Here is a 19,256-nt window from a genome sequence, read left to right as displayed (position 1 = left end):
GGATAGAAAACACCCTAAAATTTCTAAAACTGTTTGAATGGTGTCTGAGTATAACAGAACTCAAATGGCAGGCCAAAACCTGAGAAGATTCCATGCAGGAAGTGGTGTGTCTGAGAAGTTGTGTTTCATCTTGGCTCTTTTATTGAAGACTGAGGATCTTTGCTCTAACGTGACACTTCCTACGGCTCCCATAGGCTCTCAGAGCCTGGGAAAAAGCTGAACGATATCGAGGCAGCCTCTGGCTGAAACACATTATCGCTTTTGGCAAGTGGCCGATCAGAGTACTATGGGCTTAGGCGCGTGCCCGAGTCGACCGAATGCTTTATTTTCTTTCGTCTGTTTACCTAAACGCAGATTCCCGGTCGGAATATTATCACTTTATGAGAAAAATGGCATAAATTGATTTTAAACAGCGTTTGACATGCTTCGAAGTATGGTAATAAAATATTTCGAATTTTTTTGTCACGAAACGCGTCGGGCGCGTGACCCTTATTTACCCTTCGGATAGTGTCTTGAACGCACGAACAAAACGCCGCTATTTGGATATAACTATGGATTATTTGGGACCAAACCAACATTTGTTATTGAAGTAGAAGTCCTGGGAGTGCATTCTGACGAAGAACACCAAAGGTAATCAAACTTTCTAATAGTAAATCGGAGTTTGGTGAGGGCTAAACTTGGTTGGTGTCGAAATAGCTAGCCTGTGATGGCTGGGCTATCTACTTAGAATATTGCAAAATGTGCTTTCACCAAAAAGCTATTTTAAAATCGGACATAGCGAGTGCATAAAGGAGTTCTGTATCTATAATTCTTAAAATAATTTGTTTTTTGTGAACGTTTATCGTGAGTAATTTAGTAAATTCACCAGAAGTGTTCGGTGGGAATGCTAGTCACATGCTAATGTAAAAAGCTGGTTTTTGATATAAATATGAACTTGATTGAACAAAACATGCATGTATTGTATAATAATGTCCGAAAGATTGTCATCTGATGAAGATCATCAAAGGTTATTGCTGCATTTAGCTGTGGTTTGGGTTTATGTGACATTATATGCTAGCTTGAAAAATGGGTGTCTGATTATTTCTGGCTGGGTACTCTGCTGACATAATCTAATGTTTTGCTTTCGTTGTAAAGCCTTTTTGAAATCGGACAGTGTGGTTAGATTAACGAGAGTCTTGTCTTTAAAATGCTGTAAAATAGTCATATGTTTGAGTAATTGAAGTAATAGCATTTCTAAGGTATTTGAATAACGCGCCACGGGATTCCACTGGCTGTTGAGTAGCCCATAGAGGTTAAATTTAAGGTCTAATACTGGGCTAGCAACACCATAATGCTACACAAGCCAGGATGAACAGGATATTATGCCACTATGCAGGAAATTAAAACCCTTTAAATGTTTCAATAGCAGGAACGTACTTTAGCCAACCAACAACAATACCAGTAAAGGAACTGGGACAGCACAAATGCAGAACAAACCCAGGTAGAACAAGCTGCTTTTATACCAGAAGAACGGAAGAGGAATTGGTGATTAGCAGAGTGAGTTCAGGTGTGGTGAGTTAGCAGGAGAGGGGCGTGTCCAGAGGGTAATTGGGAGTTTGTGGAATTAGCATTAGCCTTTAAAACAAGTGCACTACATTTGTCCAGGGCAACATATTCACTATGGGCTCTGGTCAAAAGTAGTGAATTTCATAGGGAATAGAGGGCTATTTGGGATACAATCACATGTCAGTATTCTGCCATGGCCAGCGAAGAGCCGGGTCTCAATCCTATTGAGCACGTCTGGGACCTGTTGGATCGGAGGGTGAGGGCTAGGGCCATTCCCCACAGAAATGTCCGGAATCTTGCAAGTGCTTTGGTGGAAGAGAGGGGTAACATCTCACAGCAAGAACGAGCAAATCTGGTGCAGTCCATGAGGAGGAGATGCACTGCATTTCTTAATGCAGCTGGTGGCCACACCAGATACTGACTGTTTCTTTTGATTTTGACCCCCCCCCTTTGTTCAGGGACACATTATTCCATTTCTGCTAGTCACATGTCTGTGGAACTTGTTCCGTTTATGTCTCTGTTGTTGAATCTTATGTTCATACAAATATTTACACATGTTGAGTTTGCTGAAAATAAACGCATTTGACAGTGAGAGGACGTTTCTTTTTTTTGCTGAGTTTATATGTAACATGTTTTTAACATGTCCATTTCTGGTAGGTTACTGTTGGTGTGTGACCGCTACTGGACAGAAGATCCAGGGTACTAATACTCCACCAAGATCAACTGTTTCACCTAAGTACACACACACATTCACTAAATGTTAAATCTTTACATCAGATTCTGAATGCTGTTTCTGTCTGTAATTGTAGATGTGAGCGTAGATGAAAACCGTTGGAAAGAAGATGTTGAAAAGACTGACAGTTGTCTTTACTGTACTACAGGAACTGATTCACATTCCATTAAAATAAATGAAGAAATCCAGAGATTAAAGTGTCCATTTTATCACGACCGTCGTAGATAGTGGACCAGCGGGTTGAGTGCTCATTTTTACGTTTTATTACAAAAAATCACAAACACTTTACAAAACAAGAAACCGTATGGACAAACAGGATTGCAGGCTAAACACAAAGCTATGCAACCACAACTACCCACAATACCCCATTCTAAATTACCCCTATACATAGGACCTTCAATCAGAGGCAATGAGGAACAGCTGCCTCTAATTGAAGGTCAAATCAAAACTGCACATAGAATATATCACCTAGATCTAACCTACACACAACCCGACAACACCGAAACACTCTAAACCAATACCCTCTCTACTTAGACACATAAACCACCAAACCCCGAAACACTCTAAACAAATACCCTCTACATAAACACATAATCTAATAAACCCCTAAACACTCTAAACAAATACCCTCTGCCACGTCCTGACCAAACTACAATAACAAATAACCCCTTTACTGGTCAGGACGTGACATCTTTATTGTCGGTTTGATATGCTGAACAATTTATCTGAACCCATCCATTTCTAGGAAATGAAGGAAGGAGTAGGACTCTTTTAAATAAAATTTTTAAGACAACATATTTTGCCACAGGGGTACAATAAGAACCATCTTACACAAGAATCCTATTGCAAGATATACCCTACATAGTACACTTCTTTTGACCAGGGCCTATAGGGTCACAACTAGTCCACTATGTAGGGAACAGGGTTCTATTTGGGACATAACTCATCCATTGTCGTGTTCTTCCAGAAATACACAAAGTCACCTTGATGACAAGGTTTGGTGAAAGAGAGGCTTGACCCTCACAAAGGAAAGGCACGCTAGCTATTCACCCTCTCCCACCTTCTCACAAAGGAATGCTGCTGGTCCTACGTCATTTCGGGAATCACAGAAGTAAGTATTTAGCCATTTTGAACTATTTGTTTTTCAATGAAAACTCTACCTTTTTGTAATCATCTCAATGGATTTCATGTGTTTTAAACATGAGCTTGTCCAAGGTGTTGGACTTGACGACAGTTGCTATTCATTGGAGCTCTACGATCAGATGCCCAACATTCTGGGGCAAAAGGTCAATAAGACAGACAGCAGGGTTGGCAGTTAATTAAAATGAATGTAACATTCCAGAGCTTATAGTTAAAGTTGCATCTAAAGTCTATCTGGTGACATCACAACGATGACAAAAGGTTTTCCTGCTCATTATTTATCTCATTCTGAAATGTCATTGTGTTTCCAAGACATTATAATGCACTTCAGACTACATCTTCCTCAGCTTCAATTAGGTAGAATTAAGTATCTTCATAACCATATTGTGACCCAATATGCAACACATGAATGTGTTACAAAAGTTGAATACCTTCACTTTGAATTGACCCCAACCCTGTCAAACCGGTAGATGTTGGACAGGTCCAGCAGGTGTTGGGCTGGACAGAAAGTATGCAGAGGTTTGAAGGATGAGAGATAGATTGAGAAAAAAAGAGGGAGGAGTCTGACTGGACGGGTCCTTAAAAAGGAGAGGAGGGAGAGGTAGAACTCAACTCACAGGCAGGACAGAGAGAGAGAGAGAGAGAGAGAGAGAGAGAGAGAGAGAGAGAGAGAGAGAGAGAGAGAGAGAGAGAGAGAGAGAGAGAGAGAGAGAGAGAGAGAGAGAGAGAGAGAGAGAGAGAGAGAGAGAGAGAGAGAGAGAGAGAGAGAGAGAGAGAGAGAGAGAGAGAGAGAGAGAGACTAGAACAGAACTCAACTCAACGGCAGGACAGAGAGAGACCCAGTGAAGAAGTGAAGCTACAACTGAAGACTTCAGAAGGTGAGATTTTTACATCTTTTCATCTAATACTGTCCCTGTCTGCGTCCCAACTGACCTCCTATTCCCTATGTAGTGAGCTACTTTAGACAAGGGTCCATATTACCTTTGTGGCCCTGAGCTATTCTCTATTTAGTTCACTGTGGGTCCTGGTCCAAAGTAGTGCACTACATGGGGGATAAGAAGCCATTTGGGAAGCATCCATGTTCCTGTGTGCTAGGAGAATCTATTGTCTGTGGTTGAAGAGATGATACCTGGGATGACCAGGACCGAGTTGAGAAAATGCTGCCTTACCAGTTGCATCATTTTTGCAGCTAACACAGGGTTTCCTTAACCTCTCTGTCACGGATCCCTCCGGTACTGTTGCTCTTTCTGTGCACCAGTTTCGGAGTTCTACATCACCGGCCTCTAGGAACTGAACTGTCATTACTCACACCTGGTCCCATATTCTCCCCTGATTAGTAATTGTATAAGTTTGCCCTTTGTTCTCAATTGATTTATTGTTCCAATGTCCATTGGTAGTTGGTCGTGTGAGTACCTGTGCCTTGTTGTGTTAGCTTTCGTGTCGCTTGTATTGTGCATAGATGATTACAAGTCTCGTCCCGTGTATTTATTCGAGGTACTCAGGTTTCAGCCCTGTGTTTTGTATACGTGTTTGTTTGGATATAAAAAAAATATTGCATGCAGTGGGCATAATAAAAGTTAAAATAAAACACTTTGCTTTTATAATTAAAGGGTTGAATCTTTATAGTTATGTGATGACATCACGTACCCCAACAAACAACGACTAATCAGACTCAATTCTCGCTAACTGTACTCAATCTGCTTTCAACTTCAAACGACACTTTTGTTTCCGCCATCTCCACCAACCTCCTCACATAACTCGAGGGAGGGGTATGACTGGATGGGTCCTTAAAAAGGAGAGGAGGGAGACTTAGAACTCAACTCACAGGCAGGATTTCAGAAAGTGAGATTTCAACATCTGTTCATCTAATACTGTATCTCGAATAGCCCTCAATTGCCTATGAAGTGCACTACTTTTGACCAGAGCCCATAGTGAATATGTGGCCCTGCACTTGTTTTGAAGGATAATGCTAATTCCACAAACTCCCAATTACCCTCTGGACACGCCCCTCTCCTGCTAACTCACCACACCTGAACTCACTCTGCTAATCACCAATTCCTCTTCCATTCCTTTGGTATACAAGCAGCTTGTTTTGTCTGGGGTTGTTCAGAGTTTGTGGTGTTCCCGTTCCTTTATTGGGCCTGTTGTTGGTTGGCTAAAGTAAGTTCCTGCTATTGAAACGGCTCTATGATTTTCATTTCCTGCATTGTGGCATAATATCCTGTTCATCCTAACTTGGGTATTGTTATGGTGTTGCTAGTCCAGTATTAACCTCTCTGGGCTAGGCGGGACGAATTCGTCCCACCTACGTAACAGCCACTTGCAGCCTGTGGCGCGATTTTCAAAACCTTAAAAATCCTATTACTTCAATTTCTCAAACATATGACTATTTTACAGCTATTTAAAGACAAGACTCTCGTTAATCTAACCACACTGTCCGATTTCAAAAAGGCTTTACAACGAAAGCAAAACATTAGATTATGTCAGCAGAGTACCAAGCCAGAAATAATCAGACACCCATTTTTCAAGCCAGCATATAATGTCACCAAAACCCAGAAGACAGCTAAATGCAGCACTCACCTTTGATGATCTTCATCAGATGACAACCCTAGGACATTATGTTATACAATACATGCATGTTTTGTTCAATCAAGTTCATATTTATATCAAAAACCAGCTTTTTACATTAGCATGTGACGTTCAGAACTAGCATACTAGCAAACTTCCGGGGAATTCGCTAACATTTTACTAAATTACTCACGATAAACGTTCACAAAAAGCATAACAATTATTTTAAGAATTATAGATACAGACCTCCTCTATGCACTCGATATGTCCGATTTTAAAATAGCTTTTTGGTGAAAGCACATTTTGCAATATTCTAAGTACATAGCCCAGGCATCACGGGCTCGCTATTTAGACACCCGGCAAGTTTAGCACTCACCATAATCATATTTACTATTATAAAAGTTTCATTACCTTTTTGTTGTCTTCGTCAGAATGCACTCCCAGGACGTCTACTTCAATAACAAATGTTGGTTTGGTCCAAAATAATCCATCGTTATATCCGAATAGCGCCGTTTTGTTCGTGCGTTCCAGACACTATCCGAAATGGTAAAGAAGTGTCGCGCGCATGGCGCAATTCGTGACAATAAAATTCTAAATATTCCATTACCGTACTTCGAAGCATGTCAACCGCTGTTTAAAATCAATTTTTACGCCATTTTTCTCGTAGAAAAGCGATAATATTCCGACAGGGAATCTCCTTTATGGCAAACAGAGGAAAAAATCACAAAGGCGGGGGCGGTCGGGTCACGCGCATAAGCCCAGAGTCCCTTGATCGGCCACTTGAGAAAGGCGATAATGTGTTTCAGCCTGGGGCTGGAATGACGACATTCTGTTTTTTCCCGGGCTCTGAGAGCCTATGGAAGACGTGGGAAGTGTCACGTTAGAGCAGAGATCCTTAGTAAAAGATAAAGATGGAAAAGAAGTTCAAAAATGGTCACAGGCCACTTCCTGTAAAGGAATCTCTCAGGTTTTGACCTGCCATTTGAGTTCTGTTATACTCACAGACACCATTCAAACAGTTTTAGAAACTTTAGGGTGTTTTCTATCCATATGTAATAAGTATATGCATATTCTAGTTACTGGGTAGGAGTGTTAACCAGATTAAATCGGGTATGTTTTTTTATCCAGCCGTGTCAATACTGCCCCCTAGCCCTAACAGGGTATTAAACCTTTAATTTAAGTGTAAGGAAATTGTTACAGCTTGTGAGATGAGACATGGTCCAATGATGTTACCTGCTAGCAGAATGTGTCTTACATCTATAATCCTGTTCTGATTGGTTGCCATTTGCACTGCGTCTCAGTGAACAAGAAACTATGAAATGCTATTTTTACTTTCACCCCCCCCAAATCAAAAATGGATTCCATGTTGTGCTCAGCTGTCTAGCCAATCCACCTCACCATATGGGCACCGTGCTGGGCCAGAACGGAAGTAGAGGAAACATGGATGTGCAAAGCCAGAACAAAACATTGGCAGCCATATTTGGATGGGTAGTGTTTAAACTAGATTTACTTATTGATCAGTGCTGTAAATGGTGACTTACTAGAACCATCTAGTGCATTATGGATGGCTCTTCAGAGGTGGGACCCATGCTGCTAGCAGGTACCTCATTGAAAATAATGTAAAGTGAAAGTTGTCAAAAATATAAATAGTAAAGAGACACCCAAAAAATGACTTAAGTACTACTTTAAAGTATTTTTAAATAAGTTCTTTACACCACTAACTAACGGCCCGACAACGGGACCTCTCATTGGGTTAATGAGGCAACTAGTCACACCTGTGACAGGTCCTTTTAAAAGAAGAGTTGGAAGAAGTAGACCATAACTCACAGAGACACCCAGTGAATCCCTTGGAAGAGTGCAGAAGGTGAGAGTGCATCGTTATTTAATAGACGATCTGCATCTCAAATTCTACCTTAATGTTATGTGGCCCTTGTCAAACGTAGTGCACTATATAGTTGTGCCATTTTGTGGAGCGGCCCCCTGAATTTAAGAGCATAGACTTATCCGTACCTTTGCAGTAAATGGGTAGTCTCTGACAATATCTATAATGCTTCCCATTCCCTATGTAGTGCATTGTAGGCCCTCGTCAAAGGTAGTTCACTACATAAGGAGTGAGGAGCCATTTGGGAAGGATACATATTCCTGTGTGCCAGGCTAATCCATTGTATGTGGTTGAAGAAATGATACCTGAGTTTTGGCAGAAGACTAGTAGCACCGTGTTGCCCATACTTGGTTCTTGGGGTCCTCAGTACTGAGTTTAGAAAATTCTGCTTTGGCAGTTGATTAAGTTTTGACCGTAACAGTGGGTTTCCTTAACCTCTCTAGTACCCACAGCCATTCCAGATTTAAAATGCTCAACTAATCTCGCTCTTGGTCTCTCTCCCAGGAGACTATCACCATGGCGATATTGACCATCATTCTGCTTGTCAGCACAGCTTTTGCTCTGGGAGGTAAGAGTGACGTACCTCACACCTACTCACCACATTTAAATAAAAACATTAGTTGGTGTTGCTTTGTCCTACTTCACACACATGTAGGTATTAATACGCAGGTGTGAATTGGAAATGCGTTAATATTCATAACTGGTTCTCCATGGGACACCCTATGAGGGGTCAGCCATTATCAACCTTGACACTGGAGAAATGAAGGTTGTGCCTTGCTGAAGGGAACATAGACGGATATATCAACTTGTCAGCTCACTGACTTGAACTACTGGCCCAACTCTCTAACTGCTAGGCTACCTGCCACTCCTCTACTTCCAGCGATGTATATTGGCGTCTAGATGCTGGACTGAGGTATTCTGATATGAGTGGTTTGATCATTCAACTGGATTTACGATTGGTTTGTTTAGCAACTATCAGGAAATAACACTGATACAATTTCCAGTCTTAGTATCATCAGCTGTTATACGGAACACAGAAACATAATTTTGACTGCACAGGGCTTTTAAACAAGTAGCAGAACTTCAATATTTAGCCAGGAAGTACCTAGGTTGCATCTGAAACGGAACCCTATTCCGTATGAACTTCTTCTGACCAGGGCCCATATGGGACGCAACCCGAGATTCCAGAAATGTATATTCTGTCCGTACATTTTCCTGTAATGTGATGTCCACATTACAATGTATGTTACCTGTGTCCAGATGCTATGATACGACCCTGTGAGGATGCTAGAGATGCCGCTAAACATGGCCCACCTGGAGCCTACGTCCCCACGTGTGACGACAATGGACAATACACCCCTGAGCAATGTTCGGGCTCTACAGGTTAACAGTGACGCACATACACACTAAATTCACTTGAATGTGATAATTCAATGTGTATATATTGTATATGCAACATGTCTATTTCTGGTAGGTTACTGTTGGTGTGTGACCAGCTACGGACAGAAGATCCAGGGTACAGAGACTCCACCAGGCACTGCTATCAACTGCTAGCAACTGTTCCACCAAGGTGTGTGTATATAATCATTCACTAAATGTTACTTCTTTGCAGCTGGTTCTTCATGTGTCTAATTGTAGATGAAAGGTGTTGGAACTAAAGATGTAGAAGACTGACAGTTGTCTTTACTGTTCTACAGGAACTGATTCACATTCCATACAAATAAATGCATGATGGAATCCAGAGATTAAACTGTTGATTTACTTACTTTATTGTTGGTGTGATATGCTGAACAATTTATCTGAACCAGTCCATTTCTGGGAAATAGAGGAAGGAGTAGGACTGTATTACCACCACACCGGCGGTTACAGGACATGAAGACAGTCAAATTCCACGTGACCATGTAGTAGTTAGGCTTCTCCAAGCTCTGATGCTGGTGATGGTCATTAGTAGCCTACCACACTTGCTAACTGCCTGGTACTCAGCACTCTACTGTCCCTCTAATCACTCTGACAAAAGTTGGACAGCCGTTAAGGGGGTTGTGAGGTTAGTCATGTACACAGGCAAGGCCTTTTTAATGCCTATGGCTCTTGGGTCCATGATATGGGGCATCAGCTTACTCAGTGACACCCACAACACAACTGAAAGAGTTTACAAATATTAGCATCCTAACTCTGATTGGAGGACTTGGACTGTGGAATCAAATCTGTCAGTATTTCCTTTGTGGATTTCTCTTTATATGGCAGCTTTCATTCTCTATAGACATCAACATGTCATTCCAATATATACAGGAGTTCAGCAGAGTCCACAATCAGAACCATGCTACTCTGAGGCTGAAGAATTGTTCCAGGCCACTGAGGGATGAAAGACCCCTTTACTGAATCTACATCTTCACATTTCACTAAATCATTCCATTGTTTGCTTCATGCATTCTATCCTGTAAAATGAAGTATATGTTCTTGGTCTTTACATGAGTGAATGTTGTATTTGCAATTGTAGGATGACTTGATGAATGATGATTCTTATCTCCTTGTTTTTTTACATTTGCTTCCTTCTGATCTTTTAGGGCCAGACTATAATCTATTCATGGTTAGGGTACTTGGCGGAAACTTGCCAGAAAATGAACATGGTTAGTACAGTATTAGCTAGCATGAAAGTATGGGTGATCCACATCATTGCCCTAGGTGAAGGGGAAATAATAACTTGAGAGGGGTAAGGAAATGTTCAGCCTATAATTTGCTAACTACGCAATTTTATAACTAAAACACACACCACATGACCAGAAGTTTGTGGACACCTGCTCGTCAAACATCTCATTCCAAAATCATGGAGTTGGTCTCCTTTTGTTATAACAGCCTCCACTCTTCTAGGAAGGCTTTGCACTAGATGTTGGAACATTGCTGTGGGGGACGTGCTTCAATTCTGCCACGCGCATTAGAGGTCGGGCACTGATTTTAGGTGATTAGGCCTGGCTCACAGTTGGAGTTACAATTCATCCCAAAAGTATTGAATGGGGTTGAGGTCAGGGCTCTGTGCAGGCCAGTCGAGTTCTTCCACACCAATCTCGATAAACATGCACGGGGGGATTGTCATGCTGAAACAGGAAAAGGCCTTCCCCAAACCTATTCCACAAGTTGGAAGCACAGAATCGTCTACAATGTCATTGTATGCAGCACCGGTAAGATTGTTCTTCACTGGAATTAACTTCTTTGGGCTAGTGGGCAGTATTTTCACATCCGGATAAAAAAACGTACCCGATTTAATCTGGTTACTACTCCTGCCCAGTAACTAGAATATGCATATAATTATTGGCTTTGGATAGAAAACACCCTAAAGTTTCTAAAACTGTTTGAATGGTGTCTGTGAGTATAACAGAACTCATTTGGCAGGCAAAAACCTGAGAAGGTTTCATGCAGGAAGTGGCCTGTCTGACAAGGTGTTGTTGTTCTTGCTTCTGTTTATTGAAGAGTCAGGATCTTAGCTGTAACGTGACATTTCCTTCGGCTCCAATAGGCTCTCAGAGCCCGGGAAAAACCTGAACGATGACGAGGCAGCCTCAGGCTGAAATACATTATCGCCTTTGCCAAGTGGCCCATCAGAGGACAATGGAATTAGGCGCGTGCCCGATTCGACCCAGTGATATATTTTCCTTCGGCTGTTTACCTAATTGCAGATTCCCGGTCGGAATATTATCGCTTTTTTTACGAGAAAAATGGCATAAAAATTGATTTTAAACAGCGGTTGACATGCTTCGAAGTACGGTAATGAAATATTTAGAAATCTTTTGTCACGAAATGCGCCGTGCGCGCGACCGTTATTTACCATTGGGATAATGTCTAGAACGCACGAACAAAATGACGCTGTTGGAACATAACTATGGATTATTTTGGACCAAACCTACATTTGTTATTGAGGTAGAAGTCCTGGGAGTGCATTCTGACGAAGAACAGGAAAGGTAATCAAACTTTTCTAATAGTAAATGTGATTTTGCTGAAGGCTAAACTTGGTGGGTGTCTAAATAGCTAGCCCTGTGATGCCGGGCTATCTACTCAGAATATTGCAAAATGTGCTTCATCTGAAAAGCTATTTTAAAATCGGACATATCGAGTGCATAGCGGAGTTCTGTATCTATAATTCTTAAAATAATTGTTATGCTTTTTGTTAATGTTTATCGTGAGTAATTTAGTAAATTGTTAGTAAATTCCCCGGAAGTTTGCGGGGGGGGTATGCTAGTTCTGAACGTCACATGCTAATGTAAAAAGCTGTTTTTTGATATAAATATGAACTTGATTGAACAAAACATGCATGTATTGTATAACAATGTCCTAGGAGTGTCATCTGATGACGATCAAAGGTTAGTGCTGCATTTAGCTGTGGTTTGGGTTTTTGTGACATATGCTTGCTTTGAAAATGGCTGTGTGATTATTTTTGGCAGGGTACTATCCTGACAATCTTTTTTGCTTTCGCTGTAAAGCCTTTTTGAAATTGGACAATGTGGTTGGATTAACGAGTCTTCTTTCACATGGTGTAAAATAGTCATATGTTTGAGAAATTCAAGTTATAGCATTTGAGGTTTTTCTATTTCGCACCACGCGATTCCACTGCCTGTTGAATAGAGTGGGACGCTAACGTCCCACCTAGCCCATAGAGGTTAACTGAAAAATGGAAAGATCAAGTTGAGGTTTGTCCCATATGATACCATCTATTTTCAAATGTGTCAAACAGAAAATGGACCCAATTCAACGGATAAGAGGCAAGGTAATGTTAGCTGTATTGCGTGCAGAAGACTGAACTGCTCCCTTGTCTGCAGCTATAGACGAGGCATGTTATGCAGATCACATTTACCATCCTGTAACTCAATGAATACCATGTAGGCCTCTACATTATGGACAAGGTATGAAAACTATTAGCAAATGATCTGTCACCAGAAAAACCAAGGTATGATTGTCGTGAGCTTGTTGTTAATCTGTATAATAAAAATGTTCAGTGTTCAACCTCCCTACACCGCTAATGAATATAACCAAAATCCTGTTTTGCAGTGCAGCAACACCCCAGATATTAAACACTGGACTTGAAGGGCTGCTGTCATTTCACCTCATGATTTTATTTTCTCTTCAAGGATACTTAAAAAGGGGTTCTTTTAACATAGGGGTTCCCCCTAGATACAATTTGAAGAAACACTAAAGGATACTGCAGGAACCTGCGCAGCACAGCAGTCAAAGGCACTGCATATCAATGCAAGAGGAGTCATTACAGTACCTGGTTCAGCGCCAGGCTGTAGCACATTCAGCCATGATTTGGAGTCCTATAGGACGGCGCACAGTTTGCCCAGCACCGTCCGGAGTAGTTTGTCATGGTAAACAACAAAGTGGACTTGCTTAGGTGAATAAAACCACCTCTTTTTAGAGTGGTGACAAAGGACAGGCATAACACAGGCTTGACGCTTAATGACCTCAGTTCTTTAACACACAACTTAAGAAGTAGCCTTCCCTGTGGCTCAGTTGGTAGAGCATGGTGTGTGCAACGCCAGGGTTGTGGGTTCGATTCCCACGGGGGGCCAGTACAACAAAAAAAAAAATGCATGAAATGAAAATGAAATGTATGTATTCACTACTGTAAGTCGCTCTGGATAAGAGCGTCTGCTAAATGACTAAAAATGTAAGTATTTATAATCAAAAGAACATCACGACAGGTTAAACATGTCTTTTGAACCTTCAGTATCCTAAACATACTGCGTCATTTCAAGGTCTACATTTACATAAAATTAGGCACAATGACAGTTATATGTCTGCTAAATGACTTAAATGTAAATGTAAATATGTCTGGTGGCACAGTCAAGCATGGCACTTGCAACATTGGGGTTGCGGGTTTGAGTCCCACAAGGGACCAGTAAGAAAAAGTACTAACTACAACGTATCATTCATGTTCAATAACTCATGAGACAAACAGTGTACACATTTTATTGGCTGCAAACAATTGTGTAGTAACTGTTGCTGCTAAATGAAGTTTCAAAGTATTTGACTTTACCATGAAGTATTGAGGGAGCAGACACTACGGAATAGCATTGCTGCTTTTAATGTATAGTCTGGCGAAGCGGCAGGAGTCTCAGGGAGCACACCGAGGGCAAGCTCCTTCCACATAAAGCATTGTTCCAGCGCTGTTGACCTGAAGACAAAACACAGAAATATTTCAGCTTTACAGACTCAACAGTAGGACAGTCTACGTGAGATTAAATAGTTAAATTAACTAGAATATGGTATAATTTGATGACTGGATCAGTGAATGATAATGGGCTTACCGTACCTCCAAAGTTCATATGAATACATGTCTCTCTGGCACCAGCATCGGGCCGTCCTTTTGCCAAGTTCCGGTGATCAAAGTTAGAACCGTCGCTCCAGAGCCATAGCCTGTCCTGATGGGAAAAAAGGTGAGGTTTCAGAATAAAACCAAAGTATTGTATTTCTATCACCGGAAATACCAAACCAGTTTAAGCTACCATCAAAACCCTCATACTGGAACTGTTGCTTGTAAAGAAAAATGTAGGCACCACCTCCTCACATTTGCAATCATTCCAATGAGCAACAAATGTGCTTCTACACCTGCATTGCTTGCTGTTTGGGGTTTTAAGCTGGGTTTCTTTACAGCACTTTGATATATCAACTGATGTAAGAAGGGCTTCATAAATAAATGTGATTGAATGACCATAACTAGTCTACAACTGTTGAAGCTAGAAACAACATGACAGAACAGAGTCCCATGAAAACAATCCCATAAAGGAACTGCTCTATATAGTAATGCAGGCTTCCTTGTCCCACCTTAGACTGAACAGCATCAAATCCACCAATCCAGGTAAGAGGGAAACCACCAGTGTTGACCAAGACCATCATCTGTAGAAATTGCTCCTCAGCGAAGCTGTGTACAGATGCCAGGTTTGCGCCAAGGTACTTCACAACGTTGGGTACAGACACCAGTTTATCACCAAGGGACACGCAGTGCCGCTAGAGGAAGCAGTAGACAGGTACAAAGACAATGTATTACTCAGTCTGCCAGCCTGTGTGACAGTTTATCTTCTGGATTCAACCAAATATTGACCGTCAACGAATTCCCTTTTAAAATATGCTCTTAAAGCTATTTGTTTACCTCCGTCTTAAGCTATGCCCTGTGGTTTCCAATATAGAGGAGGCACAACTCAATATTAAATATTCAAAGCTTATAGAAAATGCCAATTAGACAATCTTAAGGGGAAGTTCAGTATTTTACATGAACCATGTGTTGCCGGTTTAAGTTATCACCTTTAAGGTAATGTAAAAAAGTTGACTTCAAGTCAACTTCCCCTTTAGATTCACAGTAGATGGAAAGCGTGATACCTCTGCTTCAGGCCAGGTCCTTGTAGTCTTGACAAACATGAAGCAGCGTGGTCCATATTTGGTCCAACCGGAAGGACACAAGTCTTCCTCTAGCAATGAAGCTGTGAGAAGTTACATGTGGCTTTAAAGGCTATTGGAGACAGATCTATTATTTGTAGACCAGTCAGTCATCTCTGCTACAAGAAAATACAGAATGAGTCAAGAAAAGTGGACTCTTACTTGCATCTGCCAGAGCAAAGGCAGCACTAAGAAGCAGAAGACTAGTCAACATGCTCATGGAGAATCTCCTGAGAGAAACAGAGTAAAGCCATCCAAACCAATTCAGAGTACTTCAGTGTGTAGGAGAGTACCCCAGAATTCCACTTGTTAGAGGCATTCCAGTACTAGTCACAGCCCTTCATTAATTTAATCTAAGGAATACCAGGTATCATCCACATGCAGTAGATTAGAACAGGAATATGTCTGCTTTTCTAAATGCCATCCTATTACCTAAGCAAGGCTGAGGAGAATTTCTGGGCAGGTATTTCTCTCCACTCATACAGGAGTAATAAAGGCCTAGTTCCTAAATGTAGAAATGCCCTACAGCTTTGGCTATTGAACTATATTCAATTCTGGTTCTTTTATTGTCCAACAAAAAATAAAACCACAATACAAGAGACTGGCAGGTATCAAACAAAAATGTACAGGCACAGTACAAAAATCCAGCAAGGCTGAAAATCCAGCAGGTAAGCCTGAGTGTCTTGTCAGGCCAGGAGATAATATGATAATATGGCTGTCAGGAAAGGCTGTGACAGGATGTTGTGGTCCTGGAGGGAATTCACCACATTAACAGATGACTGACCAGTGCCTTAACTAATGACAGAAGCATCTTCAGTAGGCTACACCACAGTGCAATAGAGCCCTCAATTAATGAAGCAAAGTCTAAGGACATTCTATATCAACAGGTTGCTAGATGATCCATGGTTCAATGAGGTACCTGCTAGCAGCATAGGTACCACCTCTGAAGATCATTCATAATACGCTAGTCGGTTCTGATAAGTCACCATTTACAGCACTGATCAATAACTAAATCTAGTTTATACACTACCCAGCCAAATTTGGCTGCCAATGTTTTGTTCTGGCTTGGCATATACATGTTTCCTCTACTTCCAGTCTGACCCAACATGGTGTCCATATTGTGAGGTGGATTAACTAGACAGCTGAGCACAACATGGAATCCATGTAAAGTTTTGATTTTGGGGGGGGGGGGGGTGAAGGTAACTGGATTTAATAGGTTTTGTTCAAAGCTCCATAGTGCAAATGGCAACTCAGTACAGTCTATTTTATTTATTTAACCAGGTAGGCTAGTTGAGTACAAGTTCTCATTTACAACTGCAAACTGGCCACGAACGAAAAGCAGTGTGACAGTTTACCAGATTAGAGATGTAAACACATTCTGCTAGCAGGTACCATTATTGGACAATATCTCATCTCACAAAATGTAACAATTCCCAGACAGTTAAATGCAAAATGTATATTACTGGGCTAGATACACCATAACAATACACAAGCTGGGATGAACAAGATATTATGCCACAATGCAGGAAATTAAAACCCTATAAATGTTTCAATAGCAAGAACTTACTTTAGCCAACCTGTAAAGGAATTGGGACACCACAAATGCTGAACAACCCCAAACAAAACAAGCTGCTTATACCAAAGGAATGGAAGAGCAATTGGTGATTAGCAGAGTGAGTTCAGGTGTGGTGAGTTAGCAGGAGAGGGGCGTGTCCAGAGGGTAATTGGGAGTTTGTGGAATTAGCATTATCCTTCAAAACAAGTGCAGGGCCACATATTCACTATGGGCTCTGGTCAAAAGTAGTGCACTTCATAGGCAATTGAGGGCTATTTGGGATACATTCACATACAGTATTAGATGAACAGATGTTGAAATCTCACTTTCTGAAATTCTGACTGTGAGTTGAGTTCTAACTCTCCCTTTGGCTGAAACTGAGTTCTACCTCTCCCTCCTCTCTATTTTATGGATAGATCCAGTCAGACCCCTCCCTCTCGAGTTATGTGAGGAGGTTGGTGGAGATGGAGGAAGCAAAAGTGTTGTTTGAAGTTGAAAGCAAGTTGAGTACAGTTTGCGAAAAAGATGAGTGGACAACAGTGAAGTCCAAGAATGGAACAAAAATGGGTTGAAATTGTTGTGGAAAATGAGTCTGATTAATCGCTGTTTTGTTGTTTTGTTGGAGTATGTGATGTCATCACGTAACTATAAAGCTTAAATCCTTTAATTATAAAAGCTAAGTGTTTTATTTTGACATTTCTTAAGCCCACTGCATGCAAAAAAAAATTAATAATCAAATATGAAAATAGTTTTTTTGCAGGACAAGGATTATCGTGATTTTCAAGAATGTCGGAATTGCTTCAGCTTGCTTTTCTGGTAGGCTCGATGCAAGTTTCACCATACAATTATTTCAGACATACAATGCAAGTTCCACCATGGCACGGACCATGATGATACATTGGCACAGACCATGGCGGTACGTTGGCACAGACCGCTTGTTTATTCCACACTCTAGGTATGTTTCTTTTGGGGGGGGGTGAAGTTATTACGTCCAGTTGTTTTTATCGACACGACAGTTCAGCGGAATCTCACTGTAGCGGGCAATTGTCACATCTTTTTTCTATGCAAACTTTCTAAATGTCGACAAAATGTTTAAAGCTGAAGGTCTGGAGGAGGGAGAGTGAAAGTAGGACCAGGGTTTGTGCTAGGACAGGAGGAAGGGAGAGAGGTATGGGAGAGGGGAGAGGTTAGGGGAGGAGAGGAGGAGGGGAGAGAGGTATATGAGAGAGGAGTGGTTAGGGGAGGAGGGGAGAGAGGTATATGAGAGAGGAGTGGTTATGGGAGGAGGGGATACAGGAGGGGAGAGAGGTATATGAGAGAGGAGAGGTTAGGTGAGGAGAAGAGAGGAGGAAAGATGATGGGTCAATGTGTTAAAGGGATATTGTGAGATTTTGGCAATTTAGCACTCTTTCATTAGTTTGAAGGACGTTTTTTAATTAACTACTGTAGCTTCAGCACAATTGCTAACTATGAGAGCAGATCCCAAAGACTTCTAGTCATTGCGCTAACGCTAGTTAGCGATCGCTGGAAAAACTACCTTCAAAGTCCTTCAAATTGCATGCAGAGAAAAAATCTGACTCTGGGTTAGAAGAAAAAGGTTTTAATTGCCAAAATACTGCACTATCCCTTTAAATGACTTGCCTAGTTAAATAAAGGTAAAATATAGGCCTATGGGCTCAGCTACATGAGGTGTGGCACAATGTTTTGAAAAAGTAGCCAAAAAAAAGGTATGTGCTGTTTCTTGAATTACACTGTGCATCATTCACAACTGATGGGCTAATAGTGTCACCCACCAGACTATTCTTGATTTAATATTGTCTTTAAATGTACTAAATGTGTGAAATTTGTTTTGATTTAGAATGGACAATTATCATGCATCTGTCTCGAAACAGGGTCCATAATGTATTATTCCAGCCCAGGTGAATTTAGATTTTGGCTAGATGGGAGCAGTGTATGTGCAAAGTTTTAAGCTGATCCAATGAACCATTTCATTTCTGTTCAAAATGTTGTATCAACACTTCCCAAATGGGCCTAATTTGTGTATTAATGAACATTATCTGACTTAGGACTCTAGGCGCAATTTATATTTTGGCTACTAGATGGCAGCAGTGTATGTGCAACGTTTTGCATTTCTATTCAAAATGTTGTATAAAGTCTGCCCAAATGTGCCTAATTGGTCAATATATACATTTAAGTAGATAACTGTACACTCTCCTCAAACAATAGCATGGCATTTTTTCACTGTAACAGCTACTGTAAATTGGACAGTGCAGTTTGATTAACAATAAGTTAAGCTTTCTGCCCGAAAAAGACATTATGTCCTGGTAAATGTTCTTGTTACTTACAACCTCATGATAATCACATTAGCTCAACCATCCCGCAGGGGGGACACCGATCCCGAGGTTAACCTC

At 41.1% G+C, this 19,256-nt stretch overlaps 2 protein-coding genes across 7 annotated transcripts in view; one reads left to right on the top strand and one right to left on the bottom strand.

The window, feature by feature from the left end:
• The window catches only part of LOC106578178 (equistatin-like), a 42,258-nt gene extending 31,867 nt beyond the window's left edge, over positions 1–10,391 (top strand). Inside the window, exons 1-5 of one of the 4 annotated variants that reach the window (XM_045701668.1) lie at positions 4,178–4,296; positions 8,373–8,436; positions 9,129–9,251; positions 9,343–9,438; positions 10,158–10,391. In XM_045701668.1, coding sequence (XP_045557624.1) covers positions 8,385–8,436; positions 9,129–9,251; positions 9,343–9,422 — 255 coding nt within the window. In that variant the 5' untranslated portion in view covers positions 4,178–4,296; positions 8,373–8,384 and the 3' untranslated portion in view covers positions 9,423–9,438; positions 10,158–10,391. Of the gene's footprint in view, positions 1–4,177; positions 4,297–5,538; positions 5,579–8,372; positions 8,437–9,128; positions 9,252–9,342; positions 9,439–9,565; positions 9,634–10,157 lie in introns of those variants that run through there. The other 3 variants (XR_006760561.1, XM_014156813.2, XM_045701667.1) reach the window with 3 other exon arrangements.
• A 3,303-nt stretch (positions 10,392–13,694) lies between these two features.
• Positions 13,695–16,957, bottom strand: LOC106578173 (ladderlectin). Of its 3 annotated transcripts, none has more exons than XM_014156803.2 (6): positions 16,858–16,957; positions 15,453–15,520; positions 15,234–15,334; positions 14,682–14,864; positions 14,165–14,278; positions 13,695–14,031 (listed from the first exon to the last, which is right to left on the bottom strand). In XM_014156803.2, exons 2-6 carry the CDS (start codon positions 15,508–15,510, stop codon positions 13,972–13,974), a joined length of 516 nt encoding a protein of 171 aa, XP_014012278.1. In that variant the 5' UTR covers positions 15,511–15,520; positions 16,858–16,957; the 3' UTR covers positions 13,695–13,971. The 3 variants fall into 3 exon arrangements, with proteins under 3 accessions (XP_014012278.1, XP_014012277.1, XP_014012279.1); XM_014156802.2 differs by having other exon boundaries at positions 14,170–14,278; XM_014156804.2 differs by lacking the exon at positions 15,453–15,520 and having other exon boundaries at positions 14,170–14,278; positions 16,858–16,955.
• Between the last annotated feature and the right edge of the window lie 2,299 nt (positions 16,958–19,256).

The sequence above is a fragment of the Salmo salar genome, chromosome ssa18 (genome assembly GCF_905237065.1).
Source record: "Salmo salar chromosome ssa18, Ssal_v3.1, whole genome shotgun sequence".
In the NCBI taxonomy this organism is placed as follows: Eukaryota; Metazoa; Chordata; class Actinopteri; order Salmoniformes; family Salmonidae; genus Salmo; species Salmo salar.
Note: the sequence above shows the minus strand (reverse complement) of the source record. Positions and strands in the feature narration are given on the sequence as shown.

What these genes read in the sequence shown, in the direction of transcription:
- LOC106578173 (XM_014156802.2), bottom strand. Translation starts at nt 15,510, where the DNA reads ATGAGCATGTTGACTAGTCTTCTGCTTCTTAGTGCTGCCTTTGCTCTG. An exon ending in TTGATGCTGTTCAGTCTAAG is followed by an intron (nt 14,279 to 14,681) that starts GTGGGACAAGGA and finishes TTTTCCCATCAG; the next exon opens with GACAGGCTATGGCTCTGGAG. An exon ending in TATTCATATGAACTTTGGAG is followed by an intron (nt 14,032 to 14,169) that starts GTACGGTAAGCC and finishes TTTTGTCTTCAG; the next exon opens with GTCAACAGCGCTGGAACAAT.